Here is a 21,473-nt window from a genome sequence, read left to right as displayed (position 1 = left end):
GATCCACACTGCAGACTGGAGAAACTCAAGTTTGTAGAGGGTTTATGTCAACGTTCACATCAGACATGTTTGACTTATCAGGCTAGTTAAGACAAACATTCTTACCACCACTTGGACAAAGGTATATGCTGACTGTGTGTGTGTGTGTGTGTGTGTGTGTGTGTGTGTGTGTGTGTGTGTGTGTGTGTGTGTGTGTGTGTGTGTGTGTGTGTGTGTGTGTGTGTGTGTGTGTGTGTGTGTGTGTGTGTGTGTGTGTGTGTGAGTGTGAGTGTGAGTGTGAGTGTGAGTGTGAGTGAGTTCAGGTGTATCACTCAATGACTGTCTGTTCTTCTGCTTACCACTACAGTGTGGAACATGGTGGAGAGTACACAATGAAACCTGGGCTTAGAAAATGTGAGTGTTGACTGCTGTGAAGAATATGACTAAGAATAAATCTTAATTCAAGTTAAGTCAAAGTCAAAGACCACCATCATTACTTACTTGGTCATATTAAATATCAGCTGTAGTTCTACAGAAGCAGAAATCAGGGACGCCAAAGTTTAAAAATAGTTGTTTTGACAATGTGTGTGTCTGTGTTTGTGTGTGGCGTGTTCGTATTACATAAAAAATGTGTGTTTGTGTTCATGATATATACAGGTGTTGTCACGTTCTGACCCTAGTTATTGTGTTACTTGTTTGTTTTAGTTGGTCAGGACGTGAGTTGGGTGGGCATTCTATGTTTTGTGTATCTAGGTTGTTTTTCTGTGTTCATCCTAGTATGGTTCTCAATCAGAGGCAGGTGTCGTTAGTTGTCTCTGATTGAGAATCATACTTAGGTAGCCTGGGTTTCACTGTTTGTTTGTGGGTGATTGTTTCTGTGTCTGTGTTTTACACCACACGGTACTGTTTTCGGTTTTGGTTATTCACGTTACGTTTATTGTTTTTGTATGGAGTGTTCAGTTTGTGTTTAAACAACCATGGACACTTACCACGTCGCATATTGGTCCTCCGATCCTTCTCGCCTCTCCTCTTCAGACGAGGAGGACGAAAGCCATTACATGCGTGTGTGTGTGTGTGTGTGAATAAGTGTGTTTTATATTACCATAAAGTATAACATAAGATCATTCAACAAGTCTCAAGTTACCTTAACTTCTCCTTTTGATACCTAAGAAACATCTACATTAATGAATTAGTGAAAAGTGAGTTAACATTCTGTGAATGATGATGATTTCTAATACTGTGTCTGTTTTCATCCATCAGATGTGTGTGATCTGACACTGGACCCAAACACAGTAAACAGATTTCTCTCTCTGTCTGAGGAGAACAGAAAGGTGACACGTAAGAAAGAGGAGCAGCTGTATCCTGATCACCCAGAGAGATTTGAGGGCAGTGAACAGGTGCTGTGTAGAGAGGGTCTGACTGGGCGCTGTTACTGTGAGGTAGAGTGGAGTGGGAGAAGAGTTGGCATCGGAGTGACATATAAAGGAATCAACAGGAGAGGAGGGGGTGATGACTGTTGTCTTGGATGGAATAACAAGTCCTGGAGTCTGTTCTGCTCTGACAACAGTTACTATGCCTGTCACAATAATATTACCACAACCATAGACGTCCACCCCTCCGGCTCCCACAGAGTAGGAGTGTATCTGGACTGCTCAGCCGGCACTCTGTCCTTCTATAGAGCCTCCTCTGACACACTGACCCACCTGTACACATTCACCTCCACATTCACAGAGCCCCTCTATACAGGGTTTAGGGTTTGGGGTGATGACTCCTCAGTGTCCCTGTAAATAATAACCTGTAAATAACTACCATGTTAACAGTGATCCACACACACATTGGACACATACACACACACAGACACAAACACCTGACACACACGCACACAAACAGGACACACAAACACACACACACACGACATACACACTGGACACACACATACCACACACACACACACACACACACACACACACACACACACACACACACACACACACACACACACACACACTTGACATACACACAGACACACTGATATACACACACTCTGGACACACACACACACACTGGACTCACACACAATGATATACACACACACCGGACAAACACTGGAAACACACAAACACACACACACTGATATACACACACAATGGACAAACACACACACACTGAAAACACACAAACACACACACTGACACACACACACACACACTGGACACAATTAAACACACACACTGGGCACACACACACACACTGGACACACACACACACACACTGACAAAAACTGGACACACACACGCACACATTGGACACACACACACACACACACTGACACACACACACACTGGCCAAACACACACTACATGCGCACACACACACACACACACACAAACACACACACGCTGGATGCACACACACACTGGACACACACCCTGGATGCTCACACACACTAGACTCACACACACACACAGGACACACACACACACACACACTGGACACACACACTGGATGCACACACACACACACTGGACACACACACACACACACTGGACACACACACACATGACTCACATACATACTGGACTCACGCACACACACACTGGACAAACACACACACACACTGGACACACACACACACACACACTGATACACACACACACTGGACACACACACACTGGACAAACACTCACACACACACACATACATCTCCCTATAATTGTGAGGACCTTGACACAGGACCTTCCAATGAGGACCATCATTTCTGATTGGGAACAAACACACACCTCTTTCCATTTCTAAGTGGTCCCACAAACACAGAGGTGAAAATATTACAGGAATATTCTGCAAATGTTGATGAAGACGTCACTCAATCCACCCAAAACAACATGCAGTCTTTCCACAAGACTCGCATGAAGTTATAGTGTGACGTTATGAGTTGACGTTAAAACAAAATACTCAGAACATACTGCACTTGTTTTATACTGTTGTAGATGTATCCTCTGTTTAAACATTTAAACTCTTACAATAACACCGTTAAAATACCAATGTGATAATTTGTTGTGCGTCTTTTATGTTGAATAACAAATTGTACAATTAAATATGGACAAACGCTCCATAGTTGTACAAGTATTCAAGGATATATTGTACTTTTCATAATAAAACAAACTTGAAACAAGGAAAAAGCATGTTAATTGTGAAAACAATTTAGTTATTATTTTACATTGCCTCTGCCAGTCGCAGGTTGACGTTTGTTATGAATCTTGACCTGGAGGCAGAACTGTGCAATTTCCTCTAGATATGCCAGCTGCAAAGTAAAAATTGGCTGTGGAAAATAACGTTGTTTTATGGTCTTAATTTACAGTTTTTTCCAACTGCTTACACACGGTTTCAAAACTGTCTCCTTTTTTCCAAACTCTACACACAATTCCCAAAACTGCACACACAAAATGCAAAATGCCTCACATCTCATTCAAAATGTAACACTGCATTCAAAATGCCATAAACACATGTCGGAATGAAGCATTTGCATCAAATGGCAAACACTGCTTTCATAATAGTACATTTTTGGATATACCATGTAAACACTGTTGTTCTAAATCTAAAGCTCTTTGGTATTTCATAGGCTTATATCTACATTTCAATACAATGTTCTACAGTGAAAGTAATCTGCTGAGAGGGGTAACAAGTACACTGTAAACACCAATGCAATGTAGAAACAAAAAATATTTATTAGGCCAAACATTACTGCTGTATACAGTAGCATACAACAAAACCATAAACATATGTAAACCAAAAGTATATGCTTTAGAATACAGTAAAGAACACAATTGTGTGTGTGGGGTCCCGGGGGGGTAGTCCAGGAATTGGTGGGGGTCTGGCCACAATACTTTGTCCACATCACAAGATACGTTTTCTCTTGCCAAACATCGAGGGAAGTATCTCCTAGCATGGCGTATCCAACCTTGGACAGAGGAAACCTCTATGTCCCCACATGCGTCCTCCATTGCCTGGAGAAGCGGCATGCGGGCATAGGGTTGACGATCATACACTTTCCAGCGCCAGGCTGAGAAGAATTCCTTTATGGGATTTAGAAAAGGTGAATATGGGGGTAGGTACAAAACTACAAATTGCGGATAGGTGGCAAACCAGTTTTGGACCAGAACAGCCCGGTGAAAACTAACATTGTCCCATAAAAAACGACAAATCTAGCAGGCTCCTGATCTGGATCAGGGACAAGCATTGTGTAAATTACATCCAGAAAAGTGAGCATATGGCCGGTGTTGTACGAACCCAGTGTGACATTGTGATGGAGAATGCCGTTTTGAGTGATGGCAGCACACAGTTATATTATCCCCATGCTGTCCAGGGACATTGGTAATTGCCCTCTGTCCTATTACATTTCTTCTGTGGCGCCTGGTTTTGGTGAGGTTGAAGCCAACCTCATCCACATAAATAAATTCATGGAGAATTACATGGGCATCCAGCTCCAATACTCTCTGTAACAGACAAAAGGATATACAGATGAGTAAATATGGTATGTCTGAAGTACTGGAAGTAGTGTTGCATACATACCTCTACAAAGTCATGTCGCATATTCTTGACTCTGTCAGAGTTTCTTTCAAATGGGACCTTGTAAAGTTGTTTCATCGTCACTCAGTGCCGTCGGGGCATGCGTTGAATGGTCGACAGGCTTACACCATTGATGTTGTTAAATATGGAGTCATTATTCAAGATATGCTCTCTTATCTCCCGAATCCTAATTGCATTGTTGGCCAAAACCATATTTATAATGACAGTTTCTTGTACATACGTAAACAAGCGTACTCGTCCTCCAATATGTCTTTGCCTTTCCACTCTGTACAGAATTCAAACACAGTATGTGTTCAGCATAGGAACTGTAAACAATGTACAAAAAAATGTAGTACAGCATGATAACCAACCTCATTCATTCATTGCAGTGCAGTAAATGGATGGCTATAGTTGCATACCTGTTCTCATTTCTGAAGGTTAGAATTATGGACGCCACTGTAAATCGACTCTCAGTCCAGCCTCTCTCATGGTCAAACCGTGGTTGATCACATGATCACATGATCAACAAGTGTTGCCCTAATCTCATCATAGATGGCTCTCCTTCCTTCTCTTCTTTGCCCCCGTCCTCCTCTTCCTTTTCCTCTCCCTCCTACTCCCCTTGCTCTCTGTCCATTGTTGGCATCCATTGTTCAAAACAGGTAATCTGACCTTTGACCTATTTATAGGCCTATACTACAGTAAAGCAGTGATTGGTAAGTGATCAGTTAAGCTATTAGTGTTTGCACATGTGAGGAGTGTGTGTGTGTGACCTGGTGAATAATTGTAGCATTTTGATTGGTTGTGTTTGGAAAAGGAAAGCAAGTCACTTCCTGTTAGATTTTTGTGTTTTAGGTTAGAGAATTGTGTGTAGTGTTTTGAAAAAAGTGTTTTATGCAATTGACAACTGAGTCAAAGGCTGAGAAATAGCTTATGGTTTTGGATATTTGGTGTGTAGTTTTGTACTTTGAGTGAGAGGTTTCAAAAATCGTGTGACATGAAAAGATTTTGTGTGTAAGCAGTTGGAAAAAACTGTAAAACATATTATACATTGAGAGAGATAACATTATAGATACAGTCCACATTAGAGGTCGACCCATTAATCAGAATGGCCGATTAATTAGGGCCGATTTCAAGTTTTCAAAATAATCAGAAATCTGTATTTTTGGGCACCGATTTGCCGATTATTTTAAAAAATATGTTTTTTTATACCTTTATTTAACTAGGCAAGTCAGTTTAAGAATGCATTCTTATTTTCAATGACGGCCTAGGAACGGTGGGTTAACTGCCTTGTTCAGGGGCATAATTTCACCTTGTCAACTCGGGGAACCAATATTGCAGCCTTAGAGTTAGTCCAACGCAATAATGACCTGCCTCTCTCTAGTTGCACTCCTCAAGGAGACTGCCTGTTACGCGAATGCAGTAAAGCCAAGGTAAGTTGCGAGCTAGCATTAAACTTATCTTATAAAAAACAATCAATCATAATCACTAGTTAATTACACATGGTTGATGATATTACTAGATATTATCTAGCGTGTCCTGCATTACATATAATCTGACTGAGCATACAAGCATACAAGTATCTAAGTATCTGACTGAGCGGTGGTAGGCAGAAGCAGGCACGTAAACATTCATTCAATCAGCACTTTTGTGCGTTTTGCCAGCAGCTCTTCGTTGTGCGTCAAGCATTGAGCTGTTTATGACTTCAAGCCTATCAACTCCCGAGATGAGGCTGTTGTGACAAAAGTGAAATGGCTGGCTAGTTAGTGCGCGCTAATAGCGTTTCAAACGTCACTCGCTCTGAGCCTTCTAGTCTTCTTCCCCTTGCTCTGCATGGGTAACACTGCTTTGAGGGTGGCTGTTGTCGTTGTATTCCTGGTTCGAGCCCAGGGAGGAGCGAGGAGAGGGACGGAAGCTATACTGTTACACTGGCAATACTAAAGTGCCTATAAGAACATCCAATAGTCAAAGGTTAATGAAATACAAATGGTATAGAGGGAAATAGTCCTATTATTCCGATAATAACTACAACCTAAAACTTCTTACCTGGGAATATTGAAGACTCATGTTAAAAGGAACCACCAGCTTTCATATGTTCTCATGTTCTGAGCAAGGAACTGAAACGTTAGCTTTCTTACATAGCACATATTGCACTTTTACTTTCTTCTCCAACACTTTGTTTTTGCATTATTTAAACCAAATTGAACATGTTTCATTATTTACTTGAGGCTAAATGGATTTTTTTGATGTATTATATTAATAAACCTTTAAATAAATTATACATATTATTATTAAACAATACTACACTTTAATACCCAAAAAGTGTTTATATGTATAATTATTGTTTGTAGGACAGACTGTTTATTATTATTATTTGCTCCTTGATCAGGGTGATGTCACCAAGGGTTCTTTCTTAACTTATACCACCTGGTGATGTCACCAAGGGTTCCCTCTTAACTTAAACCACCTGGTGATGTCACCAAGAGTTCCCTCTTAACTTATACCACCTGGTGATGTCACCAAGGGTTCTCTCTTAACTTATACCACCTGGTGATGTCACCAAGGGTTCCCTCTTGAACTTATACCACCTGGTGATGTCACCAAGGGTTCCCTCTTGAACTTATACCACCTGGTGATGTCACCAAGGGTTCCCTCTTAAACTTATACCACCTGGTGATGTCACCAAGCAAGCCAAAGCTCCATCAATGTTAAACCTGCTGATTAGAAGGTGCTATGTAGATTCTATTTTCAATCAGCAACTATCAGGAAATAACACTGTGATTTACCTGGAGTCCTTTCCTGCAGTCAGATTACCTAGTGACCTCATGTTGGAATGTTATTCATATTGTATCATTATTACCGAGTGACCTCATGGTGGAATGTTATTCATATGGTATCATTATTACCTAGTGACCTCATGGTGGAATGTTATTCATATTGTATCATTATTACCTAGTGACCTCATGGTGGAATGTTATTCATATTGTATCATTCTTACCTAGTGACCTCATGGTGGAATGTTATTCATAATGTATCATTATTACCTAGTGACCTCATGGTGGAATGTTATTCATATTGTATCATTATTACCTAGTGACCTCATGGTGGAATGTTATTCATAGTGTATCATTATTACCTGGAGTCCTTTCCTGCAGTCAAATTACCTAGTGACCTCATGGTGGAATGTTATTTATATTGTATCATTATTACCTAGTGACCTCGTGGTGGAATGTTATTCATATTGTATCATTATTACCTAGTGACCTCATGGTGGAATGTTATTCAAATTGTATCATTATTACCTAGTGACCTCATGGTGGAATGTTATTCATATTGTATCATTATTACCTAGTGACCTCATGGTGGAATGTTATTCAAATTGTATCATTATTACCTAGTGACCTCATGGTGGAATGTTATTCAAATTGTATCATTATTACCTAGTGACCTCATGGTGGAATGTTATTCATATTGTATCATTATTACCGAGTGACCTCATGGTGGAATGTTATTCATATGGTATCATTATTACCTAGTGACCTCATGGTGGAATGTTATTCATATTGTATCATTATTACCTAGTGACCTCATGGTGGAATGTTATTCATATTGTATCATTCTTACCTAGTGACCTCATGGTGGAATGTTATTCATAATGTATCATTATTACCTAGTGACCTCATGGTGGAATGTTATTCATATTGTATCATTATTACCTAGTGACCTCATGGTGGAATGTTATTCATAGTGTATCATTATTACCTGGAGTCCTTTCCTGCAGTCAAATTACCTAGTGACCTCATGGTGGAATGTTATTCATATTGTATCATTATTACCTAGTGACCTCGTGGTGGAATGTTATTCATATTGTATCATTATTACCTAGTGACCTCATGGTGGAATGTTATTCAAATTGTATCATTATTACCTAGTGACCTCATGGTGGAATGTTATTCATATTGTATCATTATTACCTAGTGACCTCATGGTGGAATGTTATTCAAATTGTATCATTATTACCTAGTGACCTCATGGTGGAATGTTATTCAAATTGTATCATTATTACCTAGTGACCTCATGGTGGAATGTTATTCATATTGTATCATTAGTACCTAGTGACCTCATGGTGGAATGTTATTCATATTGTATCATTATTACCTGGAGTCCTTTCCTGCAGTCAAATTACCTAGTGACCTCATGCTGGAATGTTATTCATATTTTTTATAATTTCATAATTAATAAAGAATTTGTTTTTTTATGCCAAAGATCCGGTGTTTCTATGCCAAATGGATTTGCTATATTTCAGTCATCTGTGATCTATATAAAGTGTAATATTGGGATGAAAAAAAACTATATGGAATCCATTTAAACTCCATATCTGACATGGTACAGGTGTCTTCTTTCATTAAGCCCGTAACCATGTGTTTGTGGTGCACACCTTTGTTTCAAAGTAGATTGGTTTTAGACTTCCAACAAACACTGTGTGACCCTGATTCAGACCACTGCATTTCAAGTTCAATCATTAAAAACAACACCATATGAACAACTAGCAGTCTCCAGGACCATTGATTCAAGTCTGAGGCCTGTCAAAAGTGGAACCCTATTCCCTTTATAGTGCACTACTTTGACCAGGTTCCATAGGGCTGTGTAGTGTATTATGGGGAATATGGTGACATTTGAGGAGTGTTCATTTTGTTACCATGAATGTAAGAATGACAAACTAACAAAATGGTGTATTCGTCGCCCTCTAGTGGTAGGTTGTGATAATGTCTCCGGTCTCCTCTCTCTCTTTTCGCTCTTCTCTCCGTCTCCCCTTCTACAGTCTCCACACTCACACTCCCCCCTCTTTCACAAACATTGACTCTGACCTGTCCAATGAGCTAAACTGATTAAATAATCCCACAGTACCTTTCTCTCTCTCTCTCACTCTCACTCTCACACACACACACACACACACACACACACACACACACACACACACACACACACACACACACACACACACACACACACACACACACACACACACACACACACACACACACACACACACACACAGTGTAGGCCTGCCAGGCTGTTAGGTTAATGGACTATGGAAACCTACTGAGAATCTGCCATACAGAGAGAGTTACAAATTAACATGATTAAAATGAAACCGTGTTAAACACAATTCCATGTATGTTGTTGTCTCTCTGTTTACAGGACTAGAAATATGGCTCAATCAGGTCAATACAGCCAGAGAATTAATTATATATCCTCAAACTTAGACTCAATCAGATCAATACAGAGAATGAATTATATATCCTCAAATCTTAGACTCATGTCCATCCACATGCTAGCTTCAACCAAATCCAACACTAACCTAACCCAACCCTAAACCAACCCTAACCCCAACACTAACCTAACCCTAAACGTAACCCTAACCCAACCCTAAACCAACCCTAATCCCAACCCAACACTATCCTAACACTAATTGTAACCCTAACCCAACCCTAACCCTGACCATAACCCAACTAAACCAACCCTAACCCAACCCTAAACCCACCCTAACCCTTTCACAACCCAACCCTAACCCAACCCTACCCTACCATACCCTACCCTACCGTACCGTACCCTACCCTACTGTACCCTAACCCAATCCAACCCTAACCCAGCCCAGCCCAGCCCAACCCAACCCAACCCTAGCAATGACTTATACCAAGTTGTTTGGGTGAATATATAATAGCCTAATATATTCAATATGCCATAAACTATAGTTTTTTTAACAGTTCATTAATTCATTCTAATTAACTTAATAATTATGACACACCCCTCACTACTGTCATTGGTTGCACTAATTGCACTGTTTGTCTACATAACCTGGTTCAAGTATTCATGACATCACCCTGAAGAAGGAGCAGTGATGCTGAATCGTTGGTAAAAACCCAATAAATTACTGGGAGTTTATATATGGAGTGTGGGACTCTCTTTTTTTTTTACTTCATAGTTTATTTGCCGTTAGTCAGCACCTCCACACAAAATAATGTTTCTGGGTGTGTGCCAGCTTAATGTTATTTATTGTGCCAGACCGACCACAACAACATCTCTGAGTTCTTTATTAGATTAGAATGTTCCGTATTGTTCCCATATTGGAGCCAAATTAGTAGAATGCTCGAGCACTGATTAAACTTCTCTTCCTCTAGTCCCACTTTACAGGGAGAATCTGGTCCTTCTGTCTCCATTTCAGTAGTTATTATTCTGAGACCTGTCCCCAAAGGTGTCCAGGGTGTTCATATCTTCTTCACTCCCAGCTCTAAGTCTGTTATTAACTGTTTTCCAAGGTAAACACTTCCCCAGAGAATAGTTATGTTATTGATACCCACTTCCCCAGAGAATAGTTATGGTATTGATACCCACTTCCCCAGAGAATAGTTATGTTATTGATACCCACTTCCCCAGAGAATAGTTATGGTATTGATACCCACTTCCCCAGAGAATAGTTATGGTATTGATACCCACTTCCCCAGAGAATAGTTATGGTATTGATACCCACTTCCCCAGAGAATAGTTATGTTATTGATACCCACTTCCCCAGAGAATAGTTATGGTATTGATACCCACTTCCCCAGAGAATAGTTATGGTATTGATACCCACTTCCCCAGAGAATAGTTATGGTATTGATACCCACTTCCCCAGAGAATAGTTATGGTATTGATACCCACTTCCTCAGAGAATAGTTATGTTATTGATACCCACTTCCTCAGAGAATAGTTATGGTATTGATACCCACTTCCCCAGAGAATAGTTATGTTATTGATACCCACTTCCCCAGAGAATAGTTATGGTATTGATACCCACTTCCCCAGAGAATAGTTATGGTATTGATACCCACTTCCCCAGAGAATATCAAATCAAATCAAATCAAATTTATTTATATAGCCCTTCGTACATCAGCTGATATCTCAAAGTGCTCTACAGAAACCCAGCCTAAAACCCCAAACAGCAAGCAATGCAGGTGTAGAAGCACGGTGGCTAGGAAAAACTCCCTAGAAAGGCCAAAACCTAGGAAGAAACCTAGAGAGGAACCAGGCTATGTGGGGTGGCCAGTCCTCATCTGGCTGTGCCGGGTGGAGATTATAACAGAACATGGCCAAGATGTTCAAATGTTCATAAATGGCCAGCATGGTCGTATAATAATAAGGCAGAACAGTTGAAACTGGAGCAGCAGCACGGTCAGATGGACTGGGGACAGCAAGGAGTCATCATGTCAGGTAGTCCTGGGGCATGGTCCTAGGGCTCAGGTCCTCCGAGAGAGAGAAAAAAGAGAGAATTAGAGAGAGCATATGTGGAGTGGCCAGTCCTCTTCTGGCTGTGCCGGGTGGAGATTATAACAGAACATGGCCAAGATGTTCAAATGTTCATAAATGACCAGCATGTTCGAATAATAAGAAGGCAGAACAGTTGAAACTGGAGCAGCAGCACGGCCAGGTGGACTGGGGACAGCAAGGAGTCATCATGTCAGGTAATCCTGGGGCATGGTCCTAGGGCTCAGGTCCTCCGAGAGAGAGAAAGAAAGAGAGAAGGAGAGAATTAGAGAACGCACACTTAGATTCACACAGGACACCGAATAGGACAGGAGAAGTACTCCAGATATAACAAACTGACCCTAGCCCCCCGACACATAAACTACTGCAGCATAAATACTGGAGGCTGAGACAGGAGGGGTCAGGAGACACTGTGGACCCATCCGAGGACACCCCCGGACAGGGCCAAACAGGAAGGATATAACCCCACCCACTTTGCCAAAGCACAGCCCCCACACCACTAGAGGGATATCTTCAACCACCAACTTACCATCCTGAGACAGGGCCGAGTATAGCCCACAAAGATCTCCGCCATGGCACAACCCAAGGGGGGGCGCCAACCCAGACAGGATGACCACATCAGTGAATCAACCCACTCAGGTGACGCACCCCTTCCAGGGACGGCATGAGAGAGCCCCAGTAAGCCAGTGACTCAGCCCCTGTAATAGGGTTAGAGGCAGAGAATCCCAGTGGAAAGAGGGGAACCGGCCAGGCAGAGCCAGCAAGGGCTGTTCGTTGCTCCAGAGCCTTTCCGTTCACCTTCCCCCTCCTGGGCCAGACTACACTCAATCATATGACCCACTGAAGAGATGAGTCTTCAGTAAAGGCTTAAAGGTTGAGACCGAGTTTGCGTCTCTGACATGGGTAGGCAGACCGTTCCATAAAAATGGAGCTCTATAGGAGAAAGCCCTGCCTCCAGCTGTTTGCTTAGAAATTCTAGGGACAATTAGGAGGCCTGCGTCTTGTGATCGTAGCGTACGTGTAGGTATGTACGGCAGGACCAAATCAGAGAGATAGGTAGGAGCAAGCCCATGTAATGCTTTGTAGGTTAGCAGTAAAACCTTGAAATCAGCCCTTGCTTTGACAGGAAGCCAGTGTAGAGAGGCTAGCACTGGAGTAATATGATCAAATTTTTTGGTTCTAGTCAGGATTCTAGCAGTCGTATTTAGCACCAACTGAAGTTTATTTTGTGCTTTATCCGGATAGCCGGAAAGTAGAGCATTGCAGTAGTCTAACCTAGAAGTGACAAAAGCATGGATTAATTTTTGGACAGAAAGTTTCTGATTTTTGCAATGTTACGTAGATGGAAAAAAGCTGTCCTTGAAATGGTCTTGATATGTTCTTCAAAAGAGAGATCAGGGTCCAGAGTAACGCCGAGGTCCTTCACAGTTTTATTTGAGACGACTGTACAACCATTAAGATTAATTGTCAGATTCAACAGAAGATCTCTTTGTTTCTTGGGACCTAGAACAAGCATCTCTGTTTTGTCCGAGTTTAAAAGTAGAAAGTTTGCAGCCATCCACTTCCTTATGTCTGAAACACATGCTTCTAGCAAGGACAATTTTGGGGCTTCACCATGTTTCATTGAAATGTACAGCTGTGTGTCATCCGCATAGCAGTGAAAGTTAACATTATGTTTTCGAATAACATCCCCAAGAGGTAAAATATATAGTGAAAACAATAGTGGTCCTAAAACGGAACCTTGAGGAACACCGAAATTTACAGTTGATTTGTCAGAGGACAAACCATTTACAGAGACAAACTGATATCTTTCTGACAGATAAGATCTAAACCAGGCCAGAACTTGTCCGTGTAGACCAATTTGGGTTTCCAATCTCTCCAAAAGAATGTGGTGATCGATGGTATCAAAAGTAGCACCAAGGTCTAGGAGCACGAGGACAGATGCAGAGCCTCGGTCCGATGCCATTAACACAGTGACAACTAAACAGAGATCCAGCATGTTGGTTGTGGTTAACACACTGACAACTAAACAGAGATCCAGCATGTTGGTTGTGGTTAACACACTGACAACTAAACAGAGATACAGCATGTTGGTTGTGGTTAATACAGTGACAACTAAACAGAGATCCAGCATGTTGGTTGTGGTTAACACACTGACAACTAAACAGAGATCCAACATGTTGTTTGAGGTTAATACAGTGACAACTAAACAGAGATCCAGCATGTTGTTTGTGGTTAACACAGTGACAACTAAACAGAGATACAGCATGTTGGTTGTGGTTAACACAGTGACAACTAATTGTTGAAGGTCATATGTTCTCTTTTATTCATTACCTCTTAGAAATAAAACATTTACTAACAGATTCATTCAAAAAGTCGGGTGATTTAATGAACATGTAGTCGTGATTTATATTTTTCACCTTTTGTCCATAATAATAATAACAATAACAATATATATAATAATATAATATTAATAATAATAATGTCTCACTTTCTCTTTTAATAATTTCTCTCATTCTAATATGTTGCTTTGTTCAACAGGTACCTTGTATGCTATTATTATGCTGTTACTGAATTCAGTTCATAACAGCAATGTTAAGGAAAGTATGTTCAGTGATTTCATACCAGATTACACAGGAAGCAGGAGCTCATTGTAATTTAGAAAACAACATATGTTCTGATATTCTGAAAGATGATTTAGAACTATGATACATTAATATTTTGACAAATTGTAAAATAATCCCGATATACAAATGGTATAATAAGTTATATGAACAATATGTTTTTGAATTTGAGTTGACTACGCCCAGTTAGCGCCATTTTGTATGACTGAACTGTCACGTAGCTGTCCCAGGTGAAATGGACTGTTAGATCTGAGTGTTTTACTGTCATTCACTATACTAAAATAACACCAGACATTTAATGTCTCTACACACTTTACAATAATCCCTGGGAAGATTCTTACCTTGTAGCCTGAATTCACAACCAGAACATGTCAAGTCATTGAGATATTTTCCGTTGTGCTGAGAGAGCACCTTCCTGATGACAAGTGTCTCTGTATCTATGTTCTAGGTACAGTTGATCTTTGGATGCAGTAATATCTGGTCAAAGTTTAGTGACAAAACACCATCGTATACCATAAACATAACAGCAGTTTAACCATTGGCCAGTAAAGGACATGGCATACTATAAAACAGGGTTCGTCAACTAGATTTGGCTTCGGGGAAAAAAAATTCTGAGTTAAAGTCGGTGGATCAGAATATAATTAGCATATAATATTAGCACAATTAATAGGCCTACACTACAAATGTAACAACATTTTAACACATTTGATTAGTATGTGTTAAATTAATAAAATAATTTCGATCTGACTAAATAAAATCAGCAATATCTCTATGTTTCCTACTGTAGTCTACACTACTTTATTAATGGGTAAAACAGGTCTATGTAGCCTACTGTAGTCTACACTACTTTATTAATGGGTAAAACAGGTCTATGTAGGCTACTGTAGTCTACACTACTTTATTAGTGGGTAAAACAGGTCTATGTAGCCTACTGTAGTCTACACTACTTTATTAAAACCTGTTATGGCAAGGCGATCCCCGAGGGGAACTCCACCCCCCCCCCATTCAGCTGAAAAGGTGGCGCAGGGAATTCAAAAATATTCTTTAGAAATATTTAACTTTCACACATTAACAAGTCCAATACACCCATCATGTCCGATTTTTAAAATGTTTTACAGCGAAAACACAACATATATTTATGTTAGACCACCACCAAAACAAAGGAAAAACGCAGCCATTTTTTCCAGCCAAAGATAGTCACAAAAGAAGGATTAAAGATATAATGAATCACTAACCTTTTGAAAATCTTCATCAGATGACACTTATATGACATGTTACACAATACATTTATGTTTGTTCGATAATATGCATATTTATATCCACAAATCTCGGTTTACATTGACGCCATGTTCAGAAATGCCTCCAAAATATCCGGAGGAATTATAGAAAGCTACGCCAGATAACAGAAATACTCATCATAAACTTTGACTAAAGGTACATGTTCTACATATAATTAAAGATACACTGGTTCTTAATGCAACCGCTGTGTCAGATTTTTTTTAAACGTTACGAAAACAGCCTACCATGCAATAATCTGAGACAGCGCTCAGACGTAAAAGTATTTCTCCGCCATGTTGGAGTCAAAATATGAAATTACATCATAAATATTCCCTTACCTTTGATGATCTTTCATCAGAATGCAGTGCAAGGAGTCCTAGTTCCACAATAAATTGTTGTTTTGTTCCATAATGTCCAATACTAGTGTCCAATTAGCTGCATTTGCTAGCACTTTCAGCTCACTCAACTCGCACACGAAAACTTCAAAAAGATATATTCCAGGTCGAATAAACTGGTCAAACTATGTAGAGAATCAATCTTCAGGATGTTATTTTCATATATATCCAATAACGTTCCAACCGGATCATACGTTTTCACCTGCAGCCAAATGGAACGACGGTGGCACCCACAGAGAAATGCGCCACAGGGAAATTTCATTCTGCCAAGACCGTGACAATTTCCCCTCCCATTCAGTCAAAGTTCACACCAAAAACTCCACTCCACGTTCTACTGATTGAGGACATCTAGTGTAAGGCGTAGGAAGTGCTACCAGATCCATATCTTGTTGGGAAAGGAGGGGGCGATGATGTCAAAGTTGCCCCAACTTTCTTGTTTGGAAGATTGCCTGCCCTATGAGTTCTGTTATACTCACAGACATAATTCAAACAGTTTTAGAAACTTCAGAGTGTTTTCTATCCAATAGTAATAATAATATGCATATAATAGCAATTTAGGACAGAGTTTGATGCAGTTCACTATGGGCACGCAATTCATCCAAAGTGAAAATACTGCCCCCTATCCTCAACAGGTTTTAAATGGTAAAAGATTTTCCATTCCGGTTTCAGTGAGCATACCAAAGTAAGCTGAACGAAGCCGGTGATAGTAGGCTTGTGGATGTTCATTTCGAGCTTGTCTGATATTGTTAGCCAACGAGCTATCGTGTTTGCGAGTCGCAGAACCACTGAATTCTATTTTCAAAATCGTGGCAAGTTTAGTATAGTTGTTTGGCACGTGTTGCTCTTGTAGACGGATGAACCTTGTCACGTGTCTGTTGGATGTTCGCTTCAAAAGGTAGAGCCTGTCTGCATTCGTAGCATTTGGGTAGCCATCCAAGGTGTCCTCTATGTCTGCTAAGAATGTCTCAGTGTCGTTTGGCTTTCCCGGAAAGGGGTCAAAGAGGCGGACAGTTATTCACTACTCATATTAGCTACTGGCCTTAGTACACCTGATCTTGTCAGATCTCGGAAGCCATGCAGGGTCGGTCCTGGTTAGTACATGGATGGGAGACCGCATGGGAATACCGAGTGCTGTAAGCTTTTTGTCACTAGGGGGTGCTCTTGCATCATTTCATCAGCAGAATGAATGACTTGTAGAATTAAAACTCTTTGTCCATTTTTTCCAACAAGGCTGAAAAATGTGCCCTTGCTTTGAAATAAGTAAGCAAGGTTTGTTTGTATTTCATCCAATGATCTGTGCTACAAAGTGATGGCTACAGTATATGCAATTTCTTCCACTTTTTGAGTGACACAAAGATGCTTATCTAAATGGTGAAAATGCAACATCTGTTAACTTGTTGACGCACCCCATCCCAGTATGCAATGAATATCTGTAAAATTCGGTTTACTCCTTGCTGATAGTTTTAGCAGCAGTTTCTGTAGTGTAGTGGTTATCACATAATCTTAACACACGAACGTTCCCCGGTTTCATCCTGGGCGGAAACAACGCATTTTTGATACTTACAAAAAAGTACCATATTTGTAACAGAGAATTATTCTTGTCATAAATTCCTTCCTTTGGAAATTTGAATTTATGCAATGATTATCTGTAAAATTCGGTTTACTCCTTGCTGACAGTTCTTGCAGTAGTTTCTGTAGTGTAGTGGTTATCATGTTAGCTTAACACGCGAAAGGTCCCCAGTACCGAAACCGGGCGGAAACAGTGCTCTTTGTCACATGCAATAATTACCGCAGTTGTAATAGAGAGTTATTTTTCATAAATGCCTTATTTTTGAAATTTGAATTCATGCAATGAAAATCTGTCAAATTCAGTTTACTCCTTGCTGACAATTCAAGCAGCAGTTTCTGTAGTACAGTGGTTATCACGTACCCTTAACATGCAAAAGTTCCCCGTTTTCATCCTGGGTGGAAACAGCGCTCTTTGACACATACAATAATTACCATATTTGGAACAGAGAATTATTCTTGTCATCAATGCCTTCCTTTGGAAAGTGCTGATAGTTCTTGCAGCAGTTTCTGTAGTGTACTAGTTATCACGTCTGCTTAAAATCAACTACAATACAGTTTCCCTCACACCATTTTACTAATTCTAAAAATAAATCTTTGCGCTCTATTTCAGTATTTGGTGCAAAGATATTTATAATTCTAAAAACCATACTCATATATTCAAAATCTCAAATTAAAATCCTCCCATTATTATCATTATACATATGTTTCACATTATCTACCACATCCTTCCTCAATAAAATAGCAACACCACTTGAATTCCCCCTGCCATTGTTAACAAAAATAAAATCTCTCCATATTTTTTTTACTTCTAAAATACATATATTGTCCCATTGTGTTTCTTGAAGGCATAAAATATCAGAATTCTTCATTTTTACTATTCTTTGGAATTTTTCCATTGTTCTTAAACCATTCGCATTGATTGACTTAAAATGAACCATTCCAATAAATAATAAAAAATACATATTTTCTCATTATCCTCTACCTGTTGTCATGTTTTCTTCCTTTTCCGTCCTTTTTCACCTCCACCGATGCTTTCCTCTTCCTGTAGCCTCCCCTTGTTCTATCAATCTTTTCCATGTCTTCTGAATCTGAAATTGACTCTAAATCCATCTCATCCAACCAACTCAAAATCTTTTTTCCTGTGCCTGTTGTGCTTCCTGTATCCATTTGCGTCTCCTGTATCATTGTCAGCGTCCCACTCCCCTCCACTTCACCTCCTTCCGAGGCACCCACATAGCCCGAGGCCCCCCCCAAAATCTGTGAGTCCCCAGTGCCTCCACCCAGCTCACTCCCCCCTTCCTCCTGAAAACTCCCTCTTCTTATTTCTGAATCCATACTGCCCCCTATTTCATTCTGTTCCATCTTCTCCCCTCTTCTTTTCTCCATCTCTCCATCCTCCAGCACGTCCTCTCCTCCATCTTCTTCTCCTTCTTGCGGTGATACAACTGCTTCCTCGAAAAGTCCCCTCTTCAGCCAAAACCTCTCCACAGTTGCGCTCCTCTAGTCTCTTTCGGCATCCACCACAAAAAGACCTTTCCTTCCCTCCAACACATTCCCTCGCATAATGACCCTGTTTACCACACTTGAAACATTTAAACTCAGGGCAGTCTTTGACTATGTGCCCAGGCTGGATACACAGTCAACAAACCCTGACCTGCTTATCATGTATTACTCTAAAATACTCTCCTCCCTCCAGTGTCTCAAATTTTGTCGAATATGGCAATGATGTTACTGTTTCAGTGAATTTTACTTTACAAAATCTTGTCCCGTCCACTATCTCCATACCTGGCCAAACTCTCCTCCTTATTTATGAGACAGCAGTTACACCCCAGCTACTCAGCTTATCCAGTATAACTTTGTCTTCGATGTGAACAGGAAAAGTCATGAAAGATACGACTAGCTCGTTTGCAATCATATCTCTCGCCATGATCCTTGTGTCTTTTATCATTAAACCATCCATTAAACGATCCTTTCCTTTTTCCATTTTGCATTATCATTTCGTACTTTCTTTCTCCTTTCATTCTACATCCAACCACCTTCCCACACACCTCTTTAATCGATAGTAGTCCATCGTCGTAACTTTATCTTCTCCCATCAACTCCACTGCCACCGTAAATTCTTTGCCATATTTCAGGCCTCCTTCATCTCCATGTTTCTTCCGTTGAGCATTTTCTTTGTCCTTGTCCATTCCGTTAGTCATTGCCATGTTGTCCGTCATAATAAACAAAAATGAGACCGAAAAACTCTCCCCCAATCAGCAAAATTGCAAAGGGGGAAAAAAAGAACCAAACTTAAACTTGTTCAAATGCAAAAAATCAAAATTATACTTCAAAAAACGTTGCCCTCTCGTTTGCTTGAGAGCTTTTTTGGTTATTTTACCAAAAAAGCTCTCAAGCAAACATTCTCAAGCAAACAAACACTCAATCACGACTTAATCACCAACACCTGTCTCACTTTCCAAGCAGGACGTGCTCACTCAGGCTGGTATGATCGTAAGCGAGACATTATCTCTTGTTGCACTATTTCAAGTCAAAGTGAGTCTGATTAACAGATGTTGCATTTTCACCATTTAGATAAGCATCTTTGTGTCACTGAAAAAGTGGAAGAAATTGCATATACTGTAGCCATCACTTTGTAGCACAGATCGTTGGATGAAATACAAACAAACCTTGCTTGCTTATTTCAAAGCGAGGGCAAATTTTTCAGCCTTTTGGGAAAAAACGGACAAAGAGTTTTAATTCTTCAGGTCAGTGATGATGATGAAATGATGCAAGAGCACAAAGAGTGGACAAAAAGCTTACAGCACTAGGTATTCCCAAGCGGTCTCCTATCCAAGTACTATAACTAGGCCCGACCCTGCTTAGTTTCTGAGATCTGATGAGATCAGGCTTACTCAGGCCGGTATGGTCGTAAGCAAGAAACTATCTCTTGGTGCACTATATAAAGTTAAAATGAGTCTGATTAACCGTTTGCGTGTAGGGGGCAGTATTTTAGTTTTTTGGCTAAAAAACATACCCATTTGAAACTGCCTATTTCTCAGCCCCGGAAACTAGAATATGCATATAATTTTCAGATTAGGATAGAAAACACTCTAAAGTTTCCAAAACTGTCCAAATATTGTCTGTGAGTATAACAGAACTGATATTGCAGGCGAAAACCTGAGGAAAATCCAATCAGGAAGTGCCTCTTATTTTAAAACCGGTCTGTTCCTATGCATGCCTCCATTTAATATAGTTGTGATAACATACTATGTCGTGGAGTAACAATATTATCCTTGTCTGCAAAAGCCAACTTTGACCTGGGGGCATGCTTTGTAGACCATTCAAAAGCATTCCGATACCTTGTCCCCAAGAAAAAAAACACATGTTATGATAGCTTATAGACAGTAGTAGGTAAATGAAGGGACAAAGTTCCAATATTAAGATTTTGGAATAACATTTCTAGGGTCTATTTGTTGGTAATTGGAAACACGCCCCTTTGAATTTCGTCCCCTGTTCCTAAACACATCCATCCTATAGTGTAGGTTTTGAAGATACATAATCTATGCTTGTAGTCATCAGAAGAAGATTGAGGAATGGTTGGTGGACCCAAGATGTACAAGCCCCCACACCATTCTCCAACCTCTGAAGTGTTGTCTTTGATGTGTGCATTTTCAAGTACCTTTTAATATTTAGTCTCTGTCTGTCTGGTAGAGTAGTGGTTATGGTGATGGCTCCCCAAATCAGAGATTGAGAGTTCAAATCTGAGGAGAGCAGTTTTT

General features: G+C 40.2%; 1 protein-coding gene and 1 pseudogene across 1 annotated transcript; one reads left to right on the top strand and one right to left on the bottom strand.

The window, feature by feature from the left end:
* On the top strand, window positions 1–1,907 carry LOC116353606 (stonustoxin subunit beta-like). The gene is made up of 3 exons (XM_031790379.1): window positions 1–29; window positions 347–393; window positions 1,240–1,907. The coding sequence occupies exons 2-3, from the start codon at window positions 372–374 to the stop codon at window positions 1,764–1,766; spliced, it is 549 nt and encodes a 182-aa protein (XP_031646239.1). The 5' UTR covers window positions 1–29; window positions 347–371; the 3' UTR covers window positions 1,767–1,907.
* Window positions 1,908–20,507: 18,600 nt separating this feature from the next.
* LOC116353736 (uncharacterized) lies at window positions 20,508–20,628 on the bottom strand (annotated as a pseudogene).
* Between the last annotated feature and the right edge of the window lie 845 nt (window positions 20,629–21,473).

This window comes from Oncorhynchus kisutch, linkage group LG15 (genome assembly GCF_002021735.2).
Source record: "Oncorhynchus kisutch isolate 150728-3 linkage group LG15, Okis_V2, whole genome shotgun sequence".
NCBI classification, from domain to species: Eukaryota; Metazoa; Chordata; class Actinopteri; order Salmoniformes; family Salmonidae; genus Oncorhynchus; species Oncorhynchus kisutch.
The sequence above is the reverse complement of the archived record's forward strand: the minus strand, read 5'-3'. Positions and strand labels throughout refer to the sequence as shown.